Genomic DNA, 11,046 nt, shown 5'->3' on the forward strand with positions numbered 1-11,046 from the left:
ATTCATTATGAGATGCTCGTCTATCTATCAGAAGCGTCTGTAGAAGCGCTTCTGAAGTTTTTTAACAAAATCTGGGTACTAGCTAAAATACCGGAAGCTTGGAAAAGAGCCATAATTGTGCCATTCCTAAAACCCCGCTAGCCGTCGGCCTGTCCTGGGAGTTACAGGCCTATAGCCCTAACTAGTTGTTTAGCAAAATCTTTTTAAAGTATTTCAAGCACTAGAATAACCTTTATTTTAGAATCATGTAAACTTCTTAATATTCATCAGTGCGGTTTTAAGAAAGGATGCTCAACTACAGACCACCTAGTGCGTCTCGAAAACACTGTCTGCGAGGCGTTTATACATAGGCAGCATTGTCTTGCTGTTTTCTTCGACCTAGAAAAGGCATATGATACTACTTGGAGATTCGGCATCCTACGTGATCTAGCAGCTTTGGGCATCCTTGGTCGAATGCTTAGTGTTTTAAAAGACTTTCTTTCACATCGTTCATTCCAAGTGCGCCTCGGTACCACCTTGTCAAGAAGCTTCGTTCAGGAGAATGGGGTACCTCAGGGGTGCATCTAAGCACAACGCTTTTTGTTGTAAAAATTAATTCCATTACCAATGAAATCCCGAATTCCATTATGTGTTCACTCTACGTAGATGACCTTCAGATAGCCTACACCTCTTCCAATATATCAACATGTGAGAGACAAATACAAATAACAATAAATAAACTAGTGGCATGGACTGACAAAAATGGATTTACTTGTGAGAGACAAATACAAATAACAATAAATAAACTAGTGGCATGGGCCGACAAAAATGGATTTCAGTTTCCCCCACAGAAGACGGTGGCAGTTATGTTTTCACTCAAACGGGGTATTCAGAACAACCCTGTCTTGCACTTAAATAGAACCGAATTACCAGTAAAATATGAGCACAAATTCCTAGGCATTACTTTCAATAAAAAACTCGCATTTCTACCTCACATAAACACACTAAAAAAGAAAGCCTCAAAATCTCTTAACATACTGAAAGTTCTTTCGCGGAAACATTGGGGTTCCGACAGGGCATGTCTTTTACATGTATTCCGTTCTGTTGTACGCTCCCGCTTGGACTATGGGAGCATAGTGTACGGTTCAGCTAAGCCTTCATATCTCAAAAAACTGGACTCTGTACATAACTTGGGCCTGCGCCTTGCATGCGGGGCATACAGAACATCCCCTATAAGCAGCCTGTATGTAGAAACAAGTGAGCCATCACTGGAAGACAGACGAATAGCCCTCACATGTGCTTACATTCTCAGAATAAGGTCACAGAAAAAACACCTCTGTTATCCAGTTGTCACAACTTGCCCCTCTCGATTAATTTTCACAAATAAACCCAAAGCAACAAGGCCACTGATCATGCGATTCGAAGGCATGTGCAGTGAGCTGCAGATCCTGGACATCTTGCTTGATGTCGCACAGAACAACAGCCCTCTACCTCCATGGTACAGTCTTCCTGCAGTCTGTGACCTCACTCTCACATAGTTTCCAAAAACTAAAACCCCACAGGAGCACATTATTCAGGAATTCCTAAATTTGCAGGAAAAGTACGCAAACTTCACAGGCTGTTATACCGATGGATCTAAAACCGCTGTGTACACTGGAAGTGCAGTTGTGCGAGGAGATTCTGAGGAAATCATAAGACTTCCACACTGTGCGTCTATTTTCACTGCTGAATCCCATGCCATTTCTGTTGCTGTAGAGGAAATATTAAAAGAGAATGTCATAAACAGCATTATATTTACAGACTCCTTAAGTGTTCTCACAGCTCTAAATTCCAGAAATGCAGTCGCTCCTTTACTCGGCAACATAATACACAATATAACAGCCATAGCTCGAGGATACAACATGAAATTCTGCTGGGTCCCGAGTCACGTGGGCATTAAAGGCAATGAGAGAGCAGACACATGTGCTGCTAAAGCCCACGACAAGCAAATAAAGAGTATAAGCGTACCTTACAAAGACTGTACGAAACTTGTACGTCGCAAATTAAAAGAAAAATGGCAGTCTGCCTGGGACAGTGAAGTGGGAAACAAACTACACTTAGTAAAGCCCGTTTTGGGAGATTGGATGTCGTGCCGGCATCAGGAGCGTTTTATAGAAGTAATCTTATGCAAATTAAAAGAAAAATGGCAGTCTGCCTGGGACAGTGAAGTGGGAAACAAACTACACTTAGTAAAGCCCGTTTTGGGAGATTGGATGTCGTGCCGGCATCAGGAGCGTTTTATAGAAGTAATCTTATGCCGTCTCCGCATTGGACACACACACCTGACACACAATTTTTTGTTGAAAAAAAGAAGAGAAACCCCGATGTGAAAAATGCGGAGAGGAACTAACTATTAACCACATTTTATTCACATGCACAGGTCTTGAAAGGATAAGGAAAACATGTTTTGCCAAATTTTACAAAGAATACATTCCTTTTCACCTAAACTGATTTTAAAAGATGCTGAACTTTTTTATTTATCTTGTGTTTTCAGTTTCATAAGGGAAGCAAATTGTGTAAAACCAATTGTGTAAAACCCAAGTTTTTAAAAGGAGACTTTTTAAACAAATTAGTTTTTAACATACTCATTTTCCCATTTTTCGCAAAACAAAATTTTCACCTTGCTCGTGGCGCATGATAGCCTTAGTTGCTTATGCGCCAAAAAACCCAACACAACACAACACAACAACGCTTTGGGCTGTTAAACCCTATAAACCAAACCAAACCAAACTAAACTTTATCAATCACTTCCTTTCTTTGACTGATGAGCCGCCAAAATCTGCTGGAATTAATATTTAAAAATGAAAGAAGTGTAACTTTGTAGTACTGTTTTTTTGCCATTGTTAACTTTTGTGCTAACGCGTGCTTTAATTCTTGAAAGCTGGCCATAGAGCTTTGTGTTACCTATGATATCGTTTCATTATGTTTTTCAAGTGTATAATCTCCAAGGTGATCCAAAGATTCCTTTGATACGATCTGATTTTTTTTTTAGAGGGACAAAACTTGTAATTAGAAATAATAATTCTTTTTTTTTTTTTAAACTATTTCACAGAACATAAATATTATCGCTCTCGGTACTAATTAGAAAAGCTTCTAGGTAGTCAACTATGCTGCGTCATCAGCTCGATTTAAGTATCGTGGACTTGCGGGTGGTATATTCTGAGAAAACTCTTCACACTGAAAAGACCAACAGAATGGCAATTCATAATGGAAGTGACCTTTTTAAACACTGAAAATACCATTAGAAACGATTTCACCGACAAAAAATAAGCCAAAAAGATCACTTTTGTGGGGGGTTGTCCAACTTTTTGATTTGAATTAAGAACTACCATTACATCCAAGGTCACATTATTAAATTCACATTGGCCATATGGCAAACATTTCCAGTCTACACTAGGTAAGCTGAAATTGCCTGTTAATATGATATTAGATTCATTCTTTGCCAACAGGTAATCATACAATGTTTAAAGGTACGAGTCTGCAGTGTCAGGTGGACGGTGAAGAGAACAAAGCAAAAGTGACGTACCCCATGGGACATTTGCAAAAATAAGCTCTCGTGGTCAGGTATTTTGTCTAAAACATTAACAGCAACAGAGGGCTTCACAATGGCCGCTACCCCTCTACAACAAGAGCAACAGTCAGTAAGAGTATTTTTTTTTTGTTTATTATATTTTCTTAGTAAATTGCTTCGGGAATCGACCAATGCTTTATCACATTACATCAGGCTGCCAACACATATAAAGGCAGTTGCTCACTTACCAAAGCTCACAACGGAGCAGTGGGAGGCAGCCCAGTTTAATGAGCATCTGGAAGGTCATCATAGACTGATGACAGTGCACATGTTCCCATACAGGCCTTGGGCTAGAGGTTCTTAGAAGGTCTGCAAGACTTCAATTTAGAGTCTTTTTTATTAGTTAATGAATTGTCCGGTTTTCTATACCAGTGCAGTATATGGATAGTTGAAAATATTGGAAGTTCATAGATTTTACCTGATGTTTTGTTGTTTGGCCGTTACAGGGTTAATATCAATCAAAACAAATACCTACTTGCCAAAATCGTAATGTACACACACAGGTATTGAAAGCCAATGTATAACTAAAACAAATACATACTCGTCAAAATCGCAATGTACATGCAAAGGTACATTTGCATGTACATGTAAGCGCCTTTGTCCCGTCTTCTTTCTTGTGGTGTGTTTATTTCGGCCGCAGTTTTTCGCAGTACAAATATGAACCAACTAGCTCAAGAAATGGTATTAATACTGAAAGCCATTGTACATTTTCCGTGAGCAACATGAGGTTTCACTTGGTGTACAGCTTAGGAATCCCGTGCTTTATTGGAAAAGAAAACACTGGGGACTTGTAATTGCAGCATTGTGTAGGATTTCCACCTGCCCATAAATTGTTTCCTTCCTGGAAATTTTTGTTCTTTAGTGGCACCTTCATATAAGTTGAAAAGGAGCTGGATGGATAAATATGCATCTGTATCTCATCATCATCTCAAACTTCCACTTGCAAAATATATGTGCCAGCCAAAAGCAGTTTATTTTTTATCTGTGAACCATAACAGTAGTCATGATCTGTGCTGGTTACTGGCATGTTATCCAACACATATTTTAATGGAAACTTGTTTACAGATCAACCAAGCACTAGTAGTCGGTTCACATATTTAAAATTTTTTTTTCTTGTGGGCCTCTTTGGCTAATATTCTTGGCTTCAGCATACCTTGACTGTTTAGTAGCCCTCAGGCATTCGCTCATTGCTCCAAAATTTGGGCTGGAATTTGGAAATCCTCTGAAAGGAGCGTACACACATAGTTTTAGTGTGTACTGCAAAACTGCAATATAACTACTGATATGTTTTCTGGTTTCATTTTTTCTTCAGGGACATGTTTTAAAGCTATATTCTTTATACCAATATTACATCTAACCAACTGGCTCCCAAGTACATAATGTTTACACTGATAGCACATGATGCTCTTCGGTGACAACCACATATATGCAACATACTGACTAATTACCAGCCGTTATAGTATTTAAGCTGTAGGTGTTGTTTTGTTAGTAGTCAAACCTCGCTATAACGAACACGGATATAGCAAATTATCAGATAAAACGAACTAAAATCAAAGTTTGGTTGGTCTATGGTTTGTTTCTATGAGTTCTTTCTGTATAACGAAAGAAAACTTTCGAAATTGGACGCTATATTGGTTATAACGAAGCAGTTTTTTTTGCATTAAAACAGCAAAAAATACGTGAAGGAGCAGGAAATAAACAACGCAATTTTTCAATCAATGGAATCGCCCACCGCAGAAGTGTGTTTAAATCGCCCGTGTGTTCACGTGCCGCGCCATGTAGCGGCGGACATAAAAACTACCACCAATGGCTTATCGCCTTCGAGATCATAGCCCCGCGCGCGGTAATCATGGAGGTCATGGACGGCCATGCCCAGACTCAGGCGGCGCAGCTGAAGTGTGTTTAAATCGCCTGCGCATTAGGGAGCCTACATGTTGTTGCGTGGCGCCCGCCTTAGAGAGGGGACATCTCATGCAGGGTTGCCTATTTTGGTCAAAATCGACCGTCAAGCTTTGGTGGGCTGCCATTTTGGTCCCCAGCCTACGAGTGGCATGCTTTGTATGTATAGAACCAGGCTGGTGTAAAAGGAGAATTCGGCCGTATTAGCTGATTAGGAACCTTATGTGCCTTTTTTGGGAGGATCACAGCTTTGTAATTAAATCAAAATGACGTTTCTTAGCAGGAAGTATCGTGTGCCGACACATTGTTTTAATGCTTAGTGTTACTTGGCTGATAAGCATCGTGTGCAGAACCTGTACAGTGTGTCCGCAGTAGCCGTGTTTTATTTTAGGTACAATACCAGGCCTGTTATATCAATGGAAAACTTATATAGAATATAATTGCACTAACTTTATTGTATGTACTAGCTATTCAGTAATTAATTAGCCCCGCCGGGGTGGCGTAGTGGTTACGACGCTCGACTACTGTTCCCAAGGACGCGGGATCGAATCCCGGCCTCGGCGGCTGCGTTTCGATGGCGCTGAAACGGAGTGGCGTCAGTGTGCTGTGCGATGTCAGTGCACGTTAAAGAACCCCAGGTGGTAGAAATTTTCAGAGTACTCCACTATGGCGTCTCTCATAGCCTGAGTTTCTTTGGGACGTTAAACCCCACAAACCAACCAACCAAGTAATTGATTTGTTAATTGCGAACAAAAATCAGTTTTACGCTGCAACATCGTCATATATTATTGGATAGCTTATGTCGAGTGCAATTCCGCTTGACTATTTTCAAGTCTTAAATAATTGCCGTTATTTAATTAACTGTGATTAAAAATTGAACTTCAGGCTATAGCATCAAGTCACATATCATTGGATAGCTTATACCGAGTACAATTGCACTGCACTAATTGCTGGTTTTAGTTAATAACCGTTACATAGTTAATTGTGATATATCAAAGGATAGCTTATATCGAGTACGATTGCAAGATACTAATTGCAAAACTTTGTTGACACTTGGTAATTAGTTATTTGTGATTAACACTAGAACTTTAGACTACATTGTCAAGTCATATATCACGAGACAGCTTATGTTGAAGTCAATTCTAGTATACTAATTTTGATCCTAATTAATATCCATTCATTAGTTATTCATAATTAACATTTTAACTTTAGGGTACGTGATGACATATATCACGGGTTAGCTTGTATAGAGTATGATTGCAATACCCTAGTTACCAGTGTTAATTAATAGCCGTTAATTAGTTGATTGTGAGCAAAAATTGAACTTCAGGTACCAATGGCAAGTCACGAGATGGCATGTCGAGTACGATTCCAGTACGCAAGTTGCTGGTCTTATTTAAGAACCGTTAATTAGTTAATTGTGATCAGCATTTAGGCTGCATGAAGTCATATCATGGGATAGCTATTATCGAGTGCGATTGCAGTTCTCTCATTGTCGGCCTTTGTTTATAACCGTCAGTCAGCTAATCATCGTTAACAAAAATACAAGTCATGATTCATGCTTATGAGTGAGTTGACTGCACAATTTTTTAGACTCCCCTCGTTAGAGCATGCTACTTTCTAAGTGATGTGTATATGCTATGTTGCATGTGACTAGGAGTCATGAATTATGATTTTGACTACCAGTCATGATTACAGGTCATGGTTTTGCAGACTCCACACTTGCAGTATATTCTACTTGCAAAAAGATTAGTCGTGATATCTCGCATTATGACTGCAAGTCACGAGCTATGACTGAATTTCCCTTTTTCCATGTTTCCATTTTTCTAATAATTTCAATTAATTGATCAATTACACACTCTAAGTTTATTAATGAGCAACACCAAGCATCCACTTTTCACTGAGCGTTTTACACCTTTTGTAACCCCATCAACAAATTTTCATTTTCTTCAGTTGTTTCAGTTACTTAATTGATCAATTGTGTTCTCGAAATTTTCTTAACTATCCTCTCCAAGCATCGTTTTTCATTATGAGCATTTTGGTACCTTTAAATTCCTGTTTTTTTTTAATTTGTATTTATTTCAGGTAATTGATAGATCAATTATATGCTCTAAATTTTATTAACTAGCATCAAGCATTGGCTTTTCTTTGGGAGCATTTTGACACCTTTGAACCCCATTTTTCAATTTTTGTTGTTTTTCATTTCTTAATTCATCAATTAATTACCCTTTCTTAACACGTCATCGCTTATCACACACCAATCAGTCATCAATCACTAGAATCGCAAATTACCATGGTAGAATTTTTACGCAGCCCCCCATTATTTCCAACACGCGGTGCAGACATTACTACTACTGCTCCTACTATTATTACTACTACGCCAACGGCTTTTCGACCAAACGAGCTGTTCGGCAATCACTTAATATTCACCGCAGTGCACAACTAAAATTTCATGCAGTGAGCAGCGAAGGAAATTTTAACCGCCGCATTGTACGAGCGCCAACTCTCTCCTGCATGCAGAGTGCCTGGCTGCGCCGGTTCCTTTGGGGACCAAAATGGCGCCGTTAGCTCAACTGGCAACACTGGTCTTTAGCGGGCAGCGGCAAGTGCCCCTTCAAAGGATGGCACCACCCTAAGCCGGGCACCGCCGCGCAACATGTAGGCTTCCTACTGCGCGTTTGCGGGCCGCGTCATCTAGCGGCAGCGACAAACACTAGCGCTTATGACCAAGGGCCTCCGAGATCACCGAGCGTGCACGCGCGGTGATCTCGGAGGTCACGAACGGCCATGGCCGGACTCTAGCGGCGCCGCCACCACTGTCGCTGCTCCAGTCTGGCCATGCAACGGCTGAAAGGCATGTGACTAACATGCCATCACCATTGCCTCGTAATGGCATCAGCCCCTGCCGTGCCTCTGCCACTGCGACCGACCTGCGCGCGCACGCGCTACACTCCCCGAGTCCTTTGGCTCCGTCGAGCAAATTGTGCGCGGAGGCAACATCCTTTCCTAGTATTCATTTTTCCTCTCTAATACAGAACGAAAAGCGAGATTTCATGCTTTTACCTAGTTTCTAGTGAAAAAAAATTGTGCTTTGTGTTGTCCACATTAGCGCCATTTTGTTTCATTTTATTAGCAAACTTATTTACAGGAATTTGGGTGTGCACTTTTATAACGAATATTGGACATAACAAATTATTTTCGCACCCCCGTATTACTTCGTTATAGCGAAGTTCGAGTGTACATTGAGTAAGTGCTTGAACAAATTTATGCTTAGTGGCTGTGGTTAACCTCTGCCTGCTTCTTGAAAGCAGGAGTTATGGTTTTCAGGAATATGTTTTTATCTTAAGCCTCGGAATCTAAAGTTCCACGTGTATTGTGGAACTGGTGTGGCCCCTTGTGGGACGAAGAGATTGAAGTGTGGTGGGGATCGCAAGCTGCCTAACGGGGTGTTGCTGCTCCTCTAGTATTTTCACCTGTGGCAATATGGTGAAAGATGTTGCAGACTTGTGCATTAGTGTTGTTAGTTGTGTCTCATGTCGTACAATGTTTCTGTGTGCAGGCAAGCAGCAAAAAGAGTGGCTCAATCCATGAATGCTGTTGATGGCAAGAAGTTTCGTGACAAATTCAGTGACCAGTGGAATTATGCATTGGGGACATGAAAGTACTGATCATCATGTGAATGAGGCTTCCATGTTCATTGTATGCTTCCACCATCAAACCTTGTACATATACATATATGCATCTACCACAAAAGGCCATATGGATTTTCAGTAATGCTACGTTGCTGTTGAGCATGGCCTCAGCACACAGGTATAGTGATGCTTGGTGCGCTTAACTAGCACTTCAGGGCTATATTAATATGATGCTTATTGTGCGAGTAAATATATTAATCAGATAAATTAATGTGGTTCAGTCTTTGTGAGCAACATTTTTTTGTTGATATGCAGTAGGCTGTATGGTACACCCATTTAGTTTACAAAAAAGAAAAAAAAATCACTTGCAGTGGAGAGCTTAATCGCTACCATAGTTTGCACTACTAAATTTTTAGCTTCTATTTGTGCAGTTATGCTGGCTACCAGTACCACATGCACACTGATCATGTTTCCCTCTGTCTTGTATTTACATACCTTGCATGTTGACAGTTGGTTCATGCCCAAATAAATGTCGCACATGGAAAGCTTCCTGATATGTTGTATATGAAAAGTGCCTTGGTTATTACCTCTATGTACATCATTGTCAAGATTGCTGTTGCAGAGTTCATTAAACAAGCTTCTCAGTTGTTGCTTTGGCTGCTAAATTGCTTTTAACAAGTCTTATTGCACAACTGGTACAAAGTTGATTCCAGATGGCTCGAGCCAGATATATCAAATTATTGCTTATATCAAACTGTCTGAATGTCCTCTTGAAAATCCCATGCAGAAGTATGGCAGTGTTAACAGTGTTTATTGAACTTGCATTAATGGAACATTTGATATATCGAACTGGGTGCTAATGCAACGTTTGATATATCGAACTATGTGCCATGTCCATGTAAGGGTGCTCCCCAAAATGACGCTCCCGTGGGCAGTGCTAAAACAGCATGACAAGGTGGACATGAAGTCCTCTTGAAAGTGGCCTTCGGTCTAGCATGCTTGTTTTCACTGGGACGCTGCTGTCACTTAGGCCAGCCGACATTCGGTGCACCAATTGTGTGGTGAAACCAGCCTAGCTGACCAAAGGCTTCCAGTGGCTTACTTTTGGCCTGCTTTGGTGCTGAAGGCGATGCAGGAATCATTGTACCCAATTTTAGTTGAGTTTTATTGCAGTTAGAGTGTACTAGTAACGTAACTATACCTCTCATGATTGGTGGTGGCTTTTCCCAAAGCACCATAGCAGCAATATTGGATTGTTGAACATATGCAATTTGCATTCATCGTCGATTTTTGCTTTTATTGAGTTTATTTAATGCACCCAAAAATGACGACTACTGGATTCAACAAGGAAATCTTGTGCTCTGCTTCCATTTTTTATTAAAATGGCAGCTATTTGCTTAAAATAAACCATGGAAAAAATGTGTAGGTACTGCATGGCATGGCAATACTTGTATATATACAATACTTGTACATAGGTGATATTTTCTTGTTAGTGTTGAACATGTCTCATTGTAATTTGCTTGTCACTTGTGTTACTGTTGATGAATTCATATTTCACTGCATTGTATTCTTTTTGCCCCTCCTGCTAGGACCCAGTTAGGGCCTGCAGTATTTGGTAAATAAATAAATAAATAAAAAATAACGAACTGCTTGACTAATGTAGCCAGGGCAAATACTGAATAGTGTAGCATTTCCTTTGGGTATAAATGTTGGATGTAGCTTTTCTGTGTAGCTTCACAGCCACACTCGGGTGAAGGTTAACTGGGTTTTTTAACTGTGAGAAGTGTGAGAACCAAAAGAAAAATAAATTTGTGGTTTAATCCTTTTCTGAAGATGTTACCAGAAAAGGCTTTTGAAAATGAGGAGGTGCTATAGTATTGCATAAGTCTGTTGCAGCAGCCAGTCGTGTATTCAGACGTTGTAGGA

The 11,046-nt window shown here is 40.2% G+C and overlaps 1 protein-coding gene across 2 annotated transcripts in view; it reads left to right on the forward strand.

Moving 5' to 3' along the window:
* The window catches only part of LOC146206342 (UV-stimulated scaffold protein A-like), a 34,929-nt gene extending 24,163 nt beyond the window's left edge, over nucleotides 1-10,766 (forward strand). For both annotated transcript variants that reach the window (XM_084591015.1, XM_084591017.1), the window contains one exon: nucleotides 9,048-10,766. In XM_084591015.1, the coding sequence (XP_084447141.1) occupies nucleotides 9,048-9,147 (100 nt within the window). In that variant the 3' untranslated portion in view covers nucleotides 9,148-10,766. The remainder of the gene's footprint in view (nucleotides 1-9,047) is intronic.
* The last annotated feature ends 280 nt before the right edge of the window (nucleotides 10,767-11,046 follow it).

Source organism: Amblyomma maculatum, chromosome 1, assembly GCF_055883805.1.
Source record: "Amblyomma maculatum isolate TAMU_Amacu chromosome 1, ASM5588380v1, whole genome shotgun sequence".
Lineage (NCBI taxonomy): Eukaryota > Metazoa > Arthropoda > Arachnida > Ixodida > Ixodidae > Amblyomma > Amblyomma maculatum.